Genomic DNA, 13,462 nt, shown 5'->3' on the forward strand with positions numbered 1-13,462 from the left:
TGATTCCATCCGACAGCTGCAATACAGAACAACAGGAAAACGTCTGCCTGCTCTTCACAATGATCAATAACAGTGAACGGATGGTGATTAAAGTAAGGTAAGAATAAACAGCATCAAACTAAGCCTGTTTAGTGTTGCCTGACTTTATAAAGTGTGTGTTTTATAAGTGTGTGGTCGCGTTCGAGTCACTTTGCTCAGCGATATTGCTTGTTACAACTTGTACTCGCTGTACTCGCCATGAACTGGTATTGCTCAGGTTAATCTCCCCCCTCCGAAGAAGGAGGGGGCAAGAGATCCGGTGCTTAAATCCGGCGCCGCTGCGGTGGAAACCCGAAAAAACAGATCTTTATCGGCTCTAGCTCCGGCTCCAGCTCCGGGTTGGTGGAAAAGCAGGAATATAAAGGAAAAGTCCATGAGAAAAAGAAAACCTCTTTTTCAGTGCCAGCACTCAGCGTTCCCAATTTTAAAGAGAGAGAAAGATAGGAAAAACAGACAGCAATGAAACAAACATATACAAATAAAGCATGTAGGCGATACAGATTTGTTCTGAAGATAGCATTATCTAAGAAGGTGGTATTCCCAGAAGTGCTTTGACATCACTGAAACAAGAATGTAATTGGCTAATGAAAGGAGACAAGATTGTGCTTCACCCTGCACTTTTCAACCCTGGGTGCGTGTGTGTGTGTGTGTGTGTGTGTGTGTGTGTGTGTGTGTGTGTGTGTGTGTGTGTGTGTGTGTGTGTGTGTGTGTGTGTGTGTAGTACTTGTGTGTTTTAAAAAGAACGGAAGAAAGTCTTTGGTATAATTGTTTCTGCATTACATTTTGTTTGCATGTGGTAATCAACTATCATCTCAATGTGCTCAATTGACTACCGGCCCTTTAACTAATTCTAGTGAGTTCTCGACAGGAAGCTCATTTTCTTTATAACATCTTAAACGGAAGTGCCCACTATTTCTTTCAAATCTGTAATGTGCTATTGGCCCAATTCTGTCCTGCAGTTGTACGGTTTAGTCTGTGCGTTGGTTGCAGTCTAACAACAAATCATTCGGTATTCCCCACTGGATTATGCTGCTGGCAATAAAACTTGCTTTAAAACGTTGCATTTTACGAAAGTGAGGATGCTTCTGAGTTCAAACCTACAGTCGAAAGGCTTTTGGGAGGCAACTTCTACTGCCCCTGGAGGGAAACGCAACTGTTAAAATAATTTTCCCCAGATTTCGTTTCAGGATAGACTGGACATAAAATGGACCAAGAAGCTAGTAATACAAAGCACTTGTGCTATGACGGACAGGGCAGGTTAAAAAAGGAGTGGATTCTGTTATGGTAATTATAAACATTATTCAGTCTGCACATCAAGTTTGTAGCATCATATATTATTTTTTTTCGCCACTGGCTTGCCAACTGAGAGCAGTGATTTACTTGTCCTTACTGACATTACATTGCTGCGCTTAAAATTATTTCAGAGTTAAGGGAGATGACTTGGGGATTTTTGGCAGAACATTATTTTTAAAATGAATCACAAAACTGCTCTTGATATTATACCAAGAAAACTGACAAGATGCCTTTTAATGAAATGAATGGATGCACAAAGTTATTCATAAATGCTTGGTCCTCTAAATACCTTTGAACTGTCAGTCATCATTTGTTCGTTTTTGCAAACTTCCAAATACCAAAAACGTATATTTGGCACTTCTGTACTTTGTTTACTATTCTCTCCTGCCCTACCTACCTCCCTCTGTACTTTCCTGCGTCTCCCTCTCTGAAAAGCATAATTTATAACTAAATGAAATGACATTGATGAATAGCCACAATAGTGCACTGTCAATCAAAATGTAATGCAATTAGAAGTTTGTGCAGACTCAGTGGAGAACTATTATTAAAGTGTTTGTACATACAGCATATATGAATGTGGATGTGAAGGTGCTTCCATGCACGTACACGCGCACACACTTATTTCTTCGTGAAGATACAGCATTGTGTATGTTTCTTAAAAGAGGCATTTCAAAGGAAGATCTAGGGACAGGTAAAAGACTTTAGCGGTTTTTGAAACCCTCCAATTATGACATGTTACAGTTCCCGGACACAGCCAAGTGAAAGATGAGAGAAAGAACACATTGTTAAGGTAAGAATCCTGACCAAATACCCCCCAAAAAACTCCCCCCTCCCTTTTACTCTGTAAAACTCTTCTCTCTGACTTACAAACACACCTCCACAGTTGCAGACTGAAATACATATAAAATACTACATTTTCCTTGTTCTGAACCTCCCGTCTCTCTGAGAGAGCATTAATAGAATGTCTTGCAGACTTTGTTACAGAGCCGTGGAGAAGGATAAAGAGTTTATATGGCCTTAACAGCAGCTTGGCCCCTATCCAAAAGGTTTACGATGCGGTGTCAACTACCCTGTTTGTTTGTTTACTTGTGGTGTGCACGCATCTGTGTGTATATTGTATCTCTCTGCATCTGTGTCCTGTTTGTGCAGGATATGTCTCTACTTTACTGTATGTGTGTCGGTATCGACATGAAAGCATTTAATGTGTGCTCCTGTGAAAGAGCAGTAGCAAATATCTTCCCTATAACAGAGACTTCAATGTGTGCGAAATGAGCAGGGATGGAGAGAAGGAGGGAGAGGGAGCAGACACTATCCGATGATGTCATCGTCCCGGTGGAGTAGCGGTACAAAGTGACTGTTTGAGGTGATGGTGCAGCATGCTCAGCAAGAGACTAAACACTATTATGTCTTTGCTTGTACGGAATATGGGTGGGTGTGTGTGTGTGTGTGTGTGTGTGTGTGTGTGTGTGTGTGTGTGTGTGTGTGTGTGTGTGTGTGTCTGTGTCTGTGTGTGTGTGTGTGTGTCTGTGTGTGTGTAGCAAGCCAGCAAGAGGAGGAGACTGGGGCGTCTCCACTCCTCGGTGCAGCACTCATCTACCTGGATGTTCATGATGTCATCCTCCCTGGAGGCTTGCCGTGCCGAGCTTAGTTTTTGCAGGAACACAATAAATGCAGAGATTAAGAGGAGAGAGTCGAAAGAAAGCGTGTTTGCACTTCTCTCCTATGGCCATAGGTGTACTTGAGTTTGCATCAATGCATGTTCATGTGTGCATTCACAGATGCATGTTTGCACGCATGTTCTCATATGCTGTAGAAATGGTTTTGCACTTAAGCGTTTGCATGTGTCGTTTAAGCACTCATGTGGCTCTTGGTGCACGGAGCTTTCTGACTGCCTGTGTGTGTTCAAACATGTGTGTAGCAGGGTGTTTACCTGGCTCTTGATGATGTCATCGTCCTGGTGGACTTGCAGGACGTATCCAGAGTTGCAGTAGATGGTGCAGCGGTCTCCATTGTAGAAGTGGCGGCCAGGGCTACTGCACTTCAGCTCTGCATTGCGGATTAAGGGTTCCTGGCAGTCAATGGCGTCGCACGAATAATGTACACAACTGCGAGAGAGAAAGGGAGAGAGGAAGAGCGCGCGAGAGAGACAATGAAACTAAAAACCACATTTAAAGTTACAACCAACATACATTTTGTGTATAAAATAACACTGCAGACACTCAAACATGGAAGCAGTCACACATTTGCTTACACACAGAAAAGCATTGAGTCGACGACATCCATCCATCAATGACTGTTTAACATATCAAATCAATAAACCACATGGAGAAAATATTGCCATATTATGCTATGCGCATGAAAGGGGTGTCTGTATGCGCACACACACGGCAAAGTGTAGTTTGTGAATTAAGAGCGACAGGATAGATTATGTGTGGGCTACAATGGCAGAGTTTGGCCAGAGCTTTATGTTGGTAGCCTGATGGAGAGGCATTTAATGCTCTTGGAAGGCTTGGATGCCCAAGGCACCTTTTTTAAACAGTCCAAATTCTACAGTATAGGGTTCCCTTATGAAGCAGATGAGGAAAGCGGGAGAGAGAAAAAGATGGAAAGGTAAGGGGCACAGAGAGGATGAAAGAAAATACAGGTCTAGAGAAACATTGTTAAACTTGCTTCTGCAAGAATGGAATCTCCATTTACTGTGGCTATTGTTTAGGCATTTGCTTTTCGTGCAGACAGAATATTTCACCTTACTATGCCTTTCCCTAAAAAAAATAGTATACAAACCTTCTATGCAGCTATATATATATATACTTATATTGCTTACAACTTGGCCTAAAAGGAAGGCAAAATAAACATAAACAAATTTCTCAAAGAAATTCCAAGATTAGGATTCAAATGTCCGTGTTGACAAAATGCTAGTTGAGCAGGTGAAGATCGTTTATATAGCACAAGAGTAGCAGTTCCTTTCTTGTAGGCTTTTTGAGGACAAACTAGGGAAGCCTAAGCCTCCTCTGTGGCCACTTTGGCTTGGAACAAAATCTCTTTGTGGTTTCGTGCTAGTCACTCCGGAATTTCTGGCATATAGTAAATTACAATTAACTACCTGTAAAACTATCCTCCTCCCCTGTGAATGAGAAGTACAGCATACAGCAAAATAGAAAGGTATTTATGACAAAAATAAGACAAAAACTTACAAAAACAGAACTCCAACAATTCTCCATGTAGTAAGAGGTGATACGTGATGAAAAAATAGCGAAAAAGACAAGCATGGAACATAAAACTGAGTCATGTTAATAGCTCCTGTTGTTAACAACTCAGGGAAAAAGGGATGTGGTGTTTTGTGGAGGCATAAGTATTACGGGAAATATGCTGCTCAGCCCAGAAGAATGAGAGAGTGAAAGTTAAAGCAGGAGGCACAAAAAGGGGAAATTCGGGAGAAGGAGATGGCAAAAATGTTGAGAAAAAGGAAGATGAAATGACACTAAAGAATGAGAAGACAGCATGGGATAACATATACTAGGAAGGGGAGGAAGGAGGGAGATCGGGAAAGCAGTGGGAGGGAATGTGAATAAGGGGGGAACTGAAGAGAGAATGAGGTATAATCTGAAAAAAAATGTGACAGACAACAGAATATAAATTTGAGTCAATAAAGGAGAAGAAACAGAAACATGGAAAAGACAAACAGGGCTAGCCAGGATTCTTTACTGATGTTGTAAGGAGATTTGGGTCAATAATACCTGATCCTAATACGGAATAATAATTTCAAAAGTCCAAAGATAAGTGGGCATATCTTGAAGATAAGTGGGCATATCTTGTTGACTTGCAATCATGAAATAAAAACAGTTTTCACAAGTTTCTGAAAATTAGATGAAGTGGAGAACACAAAAAAAAAAAAGGAAAAGTTACAGAGTACTCCGGGAGAAAGCAAGAAGTGTGTGTGTGTGTGTGTGTGTGTGTGTGTGTGTGTGTGTGTGTGTGTGTGTGTGTGTGTGTGTGTGTGTGTGTGTGTGTGTGTGTGTGTGTGTGTGTGTGTGTGTGTGTGTGTGTGTGTGTGTGTGTGTGTGTGGTAATAATGATTTCCTGGCTGGTGCAGATACACAGCAGTTTTAATCTATTTAGGTGCTCTTGGATGTCTCACTGGCACACAACAAAAGCAACAAACAGCTCTATCTCTCTGCACAGACCTCCTACCATCCATTCTTTGTGTATTGTGGTGTTTATTAGTGCATTTGTTGTTGAAAGGGTTGGGAGCATCATCAATATGAATTGTGTCATGCATGACAGTGGTGTGGAAATTGGCAAATTGTGACTTCTTGTGTGTGTGTGGTCTGGTTTAACTGTTTGTGAGGAATGAATTACATCATTTATCTAGTAGTTTAAATTAAAGGTACTGGAGACTCAAAACATGTGAATTGTTGGCTGAAAGGTGTTAATTCTTTTTCATGGTCTTGCCAAAGGCTCTTGCAAATAGTTTCAATAACTGTTAAGGGCTCCTCACATAAATTAGATCATCCATATCTATTTCCTTGTTTAAATGTTAGCTTTTCTGCTGTTTTGAATAGTTTTATCACACACAGAAAAACTGCTCTGCCTTCAGGTAAGCACTTTATATGCCTGATTGACAAATAATTTTTTAATCTAACTATTTAGAGTAGGGAAAAATGGAGAATGACAACCTCATTGTAGGGCTGAGCAAGGCAAAAGTGATTACAGGAAAAACATGTCCAGTTTGGCAGGAATTTTCAAAGAAAAAGGACTATTTGTATGCAGAGTGCACTTCAGCCGAACTCAATACAAACAAACCGGGGTGGTAAACAAGATTTAGTACTGGAGGCAGCGGCATGGCAGTTCTATTGTTGGAAATTTGCGGAGATCAGCAACAGGTCTAAATTAATTGCAAATTTCCAGTGATGTAATATTTGTTACCGAGAATGTTTAACTGTTATAGTTGTGGCTTTCGGCCGACCTCTAACATTAAACAGCTTGTTGGTATAATCAATTAAAGCATGACTCTCTCTCTCCCTGGCTCAAAAACACACAGAATCACAGCTCTAAGCATCTCTTGCTTCTTTTCATTTTGTGTGAATGGATTCCTTGAATCTCGTCGGGTGTAAGTCCTCTTTCCTCGCGATAGAGAAGACTTTTGTTGTCGAGGTCTTACCATCTGGAAGTTGCTCGCCTGAAAGACTGGAACCCTTTGACTTATTAAACCTGATACTTATTTGGTTCTCTATATTGTAATTCTACTACTTCCACTTCTATCCACTCTGTGTATACGGCCCCTAATGGATGTCTGACTATCCTTAAAGAGCTCCCTTCTCTATTACTCTTCTATTTTGGGGGGAGTTTTCTTTATTGGTGTTGGAAGGCGAGGGTAGTGTAAGCATGTGTCCATGTGTGGCTGCTTGCCCTTGTAGACATGTGTGCACATAATCCTATAATTTCATATGCATGTCTTTTGTTGTGATGTGTGTGTAACATATGTAGGCCTTATGTTCACAAGTGTTCAATTTCCCTTTTTCTCAGCCTCACCTCTGGCCTGTCGGGTTGTAGATCTCATTGCTCTGGCAACCGCTTATCGTGATGGGGTCGAAGGACTGGAAGGAGCGCAGGCCAACTCCAGAGATGGCAACAAGGCGAGACGCAAACATGACCAGGATTGCCTTGGTGTGGTAAAAGGCCACTGACAGGTCATGGCTCACCGGAATAACCAAAGGGTTGGTGCGGCAGCTCAGACGCCAATCACCTGTGGAGAAGATATTTGGGTTAGAAAAGAAACAGAAAGAATATTGTATTGAGATTGAGGTGAGGAAACTAGGGGATCAAAGCACAGTTTAAAAGAAATTAGAGTGGCATTCTTTAGGAGGAGAGAAGAAAAGGCTAAACAAGGGGAACCCTAGCCCTAACCATAGCTTGAAAGACTAATGAGAGTGAGCTTAAGGGAGTTTATTTCTAAAAGATTCTAGCTGAACTTTATTTGGTAACAACGGTTCAGTAAGTTACAGTAGGTCAAACTCATTTAATAAGTAATCTGATGCTGAATCTGAAGCAAAATTGGTCGCAAATTCTGAATACAGATGACAGTTCTCACCTAGACTATGGATACCATCCTTGGTGTCCACCAGCCGGACAGTGATGTTACACTGAGTCTGGTCAAGGTAGCCAGTCCCATCTGCAGCCAGATGTATAATCACTGCTGCTGCCACCATAGGATGAGAAAAGTGGGCCTGAATGAAAGAAAACATAAATTAGTATGTTTTGCACGCATTTTCAATAAGTGAAGTTTTTTGTATCCTCTTAAATATTTTATACTTTACATTTTTTTTAAAAAGACTCATGTTTCAGGCATCATATGTGCTTTCAAATGAGTGCATTATTCTATTCTATGATGCCATTGAGATATAATGCACATCATGGTGTCCCAACATAGTGTCAATTATCTTCTTACCCTGAACAAACTGAAATGTTGACTTTAATTAAATGTATTATGAGATTAACACATCTCACATAACTGTATTAGGTTAGTTGAAAACAATAATATTAAGTTTAAATAAAAAATATCGGCCGTCGTATAGCTCAGTGGGTAGAGCAGGCGGCTACAGTATGGGGTTTGAGTCCCTTGGCCGCGCGTCCTCCCCTCTGTCTCCCCGTTTCTGAACTGCACTGTCATTGTATTAAAGGTACTGGTTGCCCAAAAATTATTTTAAATATATATATATCAGATTCAAATTAATATTATGTTTTCAAATAACCTAATGCAGTTTATGGGAAATGTGTTAACATAATACATTTAATTAAAGTCAAAGTTTCAGTTTTCCGGTGTTTATTAGCACAATTTTGTGATCAATATTGTAGTTTGACATACCTTTTAGTACAAATAACTATGAATTTCCAGTAAGATATGGTTTTCTATGAAATGAATCATCCTGACCAGAAATGTGGAACATCATTAATCATGGAAACCACTAATAAAGCTTTTTTTTTTGTGTAGAACCCATTGTGCACATTTATTGTTCAGTAATATTTAAATCCATTCTGACAAGCCAATTGTATTTTCAATAATCACTGCACAAACATGTATCATTATATTCAGATAGATCTTACCTTGAGCAAATAGTTATGATATCCATATGGAGTATTATGAGCCTCGCGACAGGGGAACCATGCATACTGGGACACTCCATCTGACAGATCAAACACCTTGGACTGACATGTCTAGAGACACATAAGAAAGGAAAAGGAAAATAAGTCAATTTTATGCCTTATTTCTTACAAAAGCATGTTTTTGGGGTTTTTTTGCACTCATAGGCCCACATTTTTTAAAATCAATAAACAATAAGAAGCATATTCAGATGTGGAAAAAGGAAATTGAGAATATTTCAAATAACAGCATTTCTCTAAAAAGCTGTTGACAGCTATCATCACTAAACAGCGTACTGTGTTTATAACCATAATATACCATACTTCAAATTTAAAGTAGCAGATTCATGAAGATAACATGCTAAAATGAAACAAAAGAGAGAGCACTGGCTTAATATCTAACCTAGTTGTTTATTCCACATACACAAGTGTGATAATTGTCTTGGCATTAAATGCTGAGACCCTGTTTCATACAGCTGTCAGCCGTTTGTCAGCTGTTTGGCCTGACGTACAGCTGACACGCATTCTGTGCAGTAATGTTTGTTTGTGTCTTGTCAACAAACCCAGCAACCCATCATGTGCCGAACAGCCTGTATCCTGTCCTACTTCTTGACTTTCATTCTCCCTCTTACTAGTGTCTCTTTGTGTTTCAGTGTACTCACCTAATACTTGCTTTTAAAACCTTGTAATGCCATACCTGCCCACTAGAAGCCCTCAGAGAGTTTTAATGTTTTAACCTTTTAACTCAGCACCTTAATCAGTCACCTGGATCGCTCAGCAGTACTGCATTTACTCAGGATGTAAAATCTTTAGGTATTGACTAATCAATTTGATTTGATATTTAGATCATAGAAATTAGGATCATCGACTTTGACCTGTGTTCTTACTCTAAGAGGTAATAAAGTAAAATGGAAAGCAATTGAATAAAATTTAAAAAACACTAGTATCGAGTCGTTATAAATCATATGATGGCAAAGTCACCTTTTTACTGTAGCTTTGTTGACATGCAGTAGATAAAAGGGATCCCATTTATGATTTGTGTCCCACACATTATCACCTCATTACATTTGGATGATTTACAGCAAGATAGGGGGAAAATGTCAAGAAAGACAGAAAAATATAAATGGACACTTGAACAGTTAAGCAATTTTAAACAGAGAAAGGGGAGAGAGGGCACATACCCAAGGACGGTGAGTTTCGCCCGCTGCCCTGAGCTAGTGAAATGAGACACCGGTAACATGAGAGTTTTGCTAGAGAGGCTACTGTAAAATCCTGCCACCGTGGAAAACTGGCCAGACCAGCTATCTGTCTATATCTGTCCCCTGGATCTGTTTACGTGACCTTTCTGCTCAAAGCTGAGGTAGCAGAAAAGAAAAATGCAGGTGACAAATACCTGAGAATAGTTGCCATGAGATTTTATCCCAACTTGAGGGCAGCTGTCTCCATTTTGTATTTACAAGAAAAACAAAGTTGTTTGCAAAATGTGTACGAAACAGTACACAGTTACTTTAGTATGCATACCAGAGTCAACATTGTTTTATAACACTGACTTGAGTGTGCTCAGACTTAACTAACCAATATGATTAAAGGGGCATAAATGCTGATGAATTGCTGTAAAAAAAAAAAAAAGCTGGTTTCCATGGCTACCTTTTTTATGGCAGAGAAGGTGACAAAACCCTTTCCATTTGCAAACTGATGACTTATTCATATACACACAGGTGGCACTAGCTAAAGCTTCCAACACCCATCCTCCCCTCATCCTTTCCCCCTCATCTCCTGGTGTGTTTTTTTCAACCCCCTGTTCAAGACAGACAAACACTACTTGGCTTTTCAAAGCCCCTGCACTCAAGCAAACACCCCTGTAAAGTATCACACCAGTAGGAGGCAATTCACAAGTCTCCAATGGCTCATTACACTTCCTCCAACCTTCTCCCCATGCAATGGCAAGAGTCAAGGCACTCTAAATAGATTTGTCATTGATTTGATTAAGTCATTAAAAAGAGGGGCTGAGGGTGGTGATGGTAATTCCAGTTAACACCCATCCAGCACTTAACCCAGCAAGGTTACTTTAGTTCCACACATTCTGATTTTATCCATTCCTCATCCAGCCATTCCTAAATACCTACTCATCATTTTCAGGGTCAACATGGAATAGGGCAGCACACATTGAGTGAAAGCCTCACTCTGGACATGTTGCCAGTTTATCACAGGGCTGATTTAAAGAGACACATAATTATTGTCTCTCACTTCTACACCTTATGGTGTTCCCAATTAAGCTAACCCACAAGCCTTGGGCTTAAGGAGGAAATTAGAACACCATGTTGAAGCCAACGCAAGGAAGGGAAGAACATGCAAGCTCCAAAGAGAGATGAGCTTTTACATTTTATTTTTAATAACATTTTAAAATCTTGAAAGGACTTTCAGCATTATCTTATCCTCCAAAATGCTTCAGTGTCTTTTAATCTAACTTTTTACAAGAACAAAACCAGCACGCAATCAAAGGTTTAACTTTTCGAAAACCTCGCTAATAGTTATCAAGTATGTTTTCAGGTCATCTTTCTTTTGTGTTCAAACAAACACAAAATATGTTTGTTTTTTGTTAAGATATCAAAGCAAATATGTCACTGTAAATTAGTTTGCATTTAAATGACTAATGGCTAAATGAACCAAACCTTTCTTTGCACATCATTTAACTGAACCTGATGAAACAATCACAACCTTATTTAAGATGTAATACATTTCACTTACAGAAAGTCATTACACATTTAATATTATTACAAGTAAAATATTAGAAAAGTAAGTTTATCTAAATGTTTTCATGTGACAAGGTGTGTAAAAATCAGTCAGTTCTGTGAACTAGAAAGGAACCAGTTCTCCCGTGGTTGAAATCAGAATTCAGGCTGTAGATTTCCTTTATTTTTACTGAGATCAGGTGTAATAAGAACTGTAAAAAATTTATTCTCAATGGTAAAAAAGCATGTGCATTTGTTTAACTGCTGAGGAAAGAGGTATGGAGCCCAGATATATGTATAGCACTCACTGTGGCACAGATTGAATAAACAGATCCTGACAACTGTACACATTACTCGCAAGTTAACAGCAAACAGCTACAATTATCACTATACAGAGAAAACTCAAGCAATAACAAAAGGACTGGTGTGCCCACTTTCACAAACATCCAAATATTGTAATGTACAAACATTCTCTACCAGTACGCACCTGTTGTTAATCAATATGTTTTGGTGGTCCTTTTATAGCCCCTTTTTATAATCTATATCAGACAAACAATGATTTAGAAAAATAAGGCTTATCCATCATCTGAATGCAATGAGAGCACATCAAACCAGATGTGATCTATCAGCCAAACCCTATTGTGATTGTCAAATCATTGAGAAGCAGGAGGCAAAAGAAATCAAAAATGTATTTTATATAACATTATATCATTTAAATGTATCTTTGAAAGATACCAATGGTGTGCTTCTGATATAACACCATCATATTCATGGCTATAGATATAATATTTGTGTTTCAATAGGATTTCAAAAGCTTTGAATTTCTTTCTTTGGTTTGTCTTACAACTGGCTTCGGCAGGATTTAGATTGACAAGTGGTTCATCCAATCCCATGCCAAGTATTTTTTGAAATTGCCTGTCCTTTTCCAAACAGTTTCCAATGAATGCCTCTCAGATGGTTCTGTGTAACAAACCATCTGGAACGTCAGGGTATCTCCTACCCCGGCTCATTCTAAACACATGTCTCCCTTGTTCTGATTCATAATAAGGACCTAACACTCTTCCAGCTATTTAAGTCAAATGTTCCGTATATTGAAACAAAACAACTTCTCGCCTTCCTTATTAAACAGTAATAGCAACACTACAGCAAAACACACACATATGCATACACAATCACACGCAGTTACACACATGGTCTTAATTTGTACCAGCTGGCCAGTCAGACTGGCAGACAACAACCGAACCCAGGTCTGTAGACACAAACTTGTGTTTGTAAATCATCACTTGAGATAAAAGGAGGGCTAAGAGTCTTGAGCCAAGAGGAAACTACATAAAGGTGAGGAGCAGAGAGAGCCACCGTCAACCTTATTGGCTTTTACATGTTTCTGTACTCCAGAAACATTCATCAAGAGCAAAATGCAAAACATAAACTTGGAAAGTGGGGAATGGAGAGTGGCACTTCTAGCGTGGACAGAATAATGAATCTAATGTACCTATACCACAGACTTCCCCCTTGTGACGGAGATTTACTGCCAGGGTGAAGTAAGATCACCTCTACTGAAGGATGTCTGCACAGAGCACATATCTAAAACATACACAGACTGAAAACACAGATGCTGCACCCAGCTTGGCTCAAATACTAATGTTGAAGAACTCAGATGTTGTCAAATTGTCTAATCTTGGATTGAAATCAGTAAACCTCACAGACACATGCACAAACATAGGCCATATGTTCGTGAAACACAATTGAGGCCCTCTGACTTTTAAGGAGGCCTAACAAAGGTCCTTCCTGTATCCTCCACCCCCTCCAGGAGCCCAAAAGCTTGAGAAGAACCAACTCAGGACTTTATAACACTCTGTATTCAGGTCTCTTTACTGTGACCAGAGCATGAAACAAAGAGAGAGATCATTTTTTACATTGACATGCCCTATTATAATAAAGCTATGCCACACCTAATAAGGTCAATAATTTAACTATTTACTGTTATACATTAACTAGCAAATATTTTTGAACTTGGCCTAAAGCATTTTATGTGGCAATAGACAACTTATTTTTGCTTTAACTTATTATGATGGAGTACATTTAAATTTCACCTTATAATGGCTTCAGAACTGGCATTGAAATTCCCTATAAGCCTCAGTTTTAGTGTACAATCATGTCGGTCTGGCTGGGGGTCCCCCAGGAAAATGAAGGCTAGATTTGTGGCAAATAATAAGGAGGAGAGTGCTTTAGTCACACCTATACTTCTGAGGGTAATA

At 39.4% G+C, this 13,462-nt stretch overlaps 1 protein-coding gene across 2 annotated transcripts in view; it reads right to left on the bottom strand.

The window, feature by feature from the left end:
- Positions 1-13,462, bottom strand: part of pappaa (pregnancy-associated plasma protein A, pappalysin 1a) — an 80,551-nt gene that overhangs the window by 27,078 nt on the left and 40,011 nt on the right. For both annotated transcript variants that reach the window (XM_063890012.1, XM_063890011.1), the window contains exons 11-14: positions 8,437-8,547; positions 7,424-7,559; positions 6,865-7,078; positions 3,263-3,437 (exon numbers count right to left, since the gene is read on the bottom strand). In XM_063890012.1, coding sequence (XP_063746082.1) covers positions 3,263-3,437; positions 6,865-7,078; positions 7,424-7,559; positions 8,437-8,547 — 636 coding nt within the window. The remainder of the gene's footprint in view (positions 1-3,262; positions 3,438-6,864; positions 7,079-7,423; positions 7,560-8,436; positions 8,548-13,462) is intronic.

This window comes from Eleginops maclovinus, chromosome 8 (genome assembly GCF_036324505.1).
Source record: "Eleginops maclovinus isolate JMC-PN-2008 ecotype Puerto Natales chromosome 8, JC_Emac_rtc_rv5, whole genome shotgun sequence".
Classification (NCBI taxonomy): Eukaryota; Metazoa; Chordata; class Actinopteri; order Perciformes; family Eleginopidae; genus Eleginops; species Eleginops maclovinus.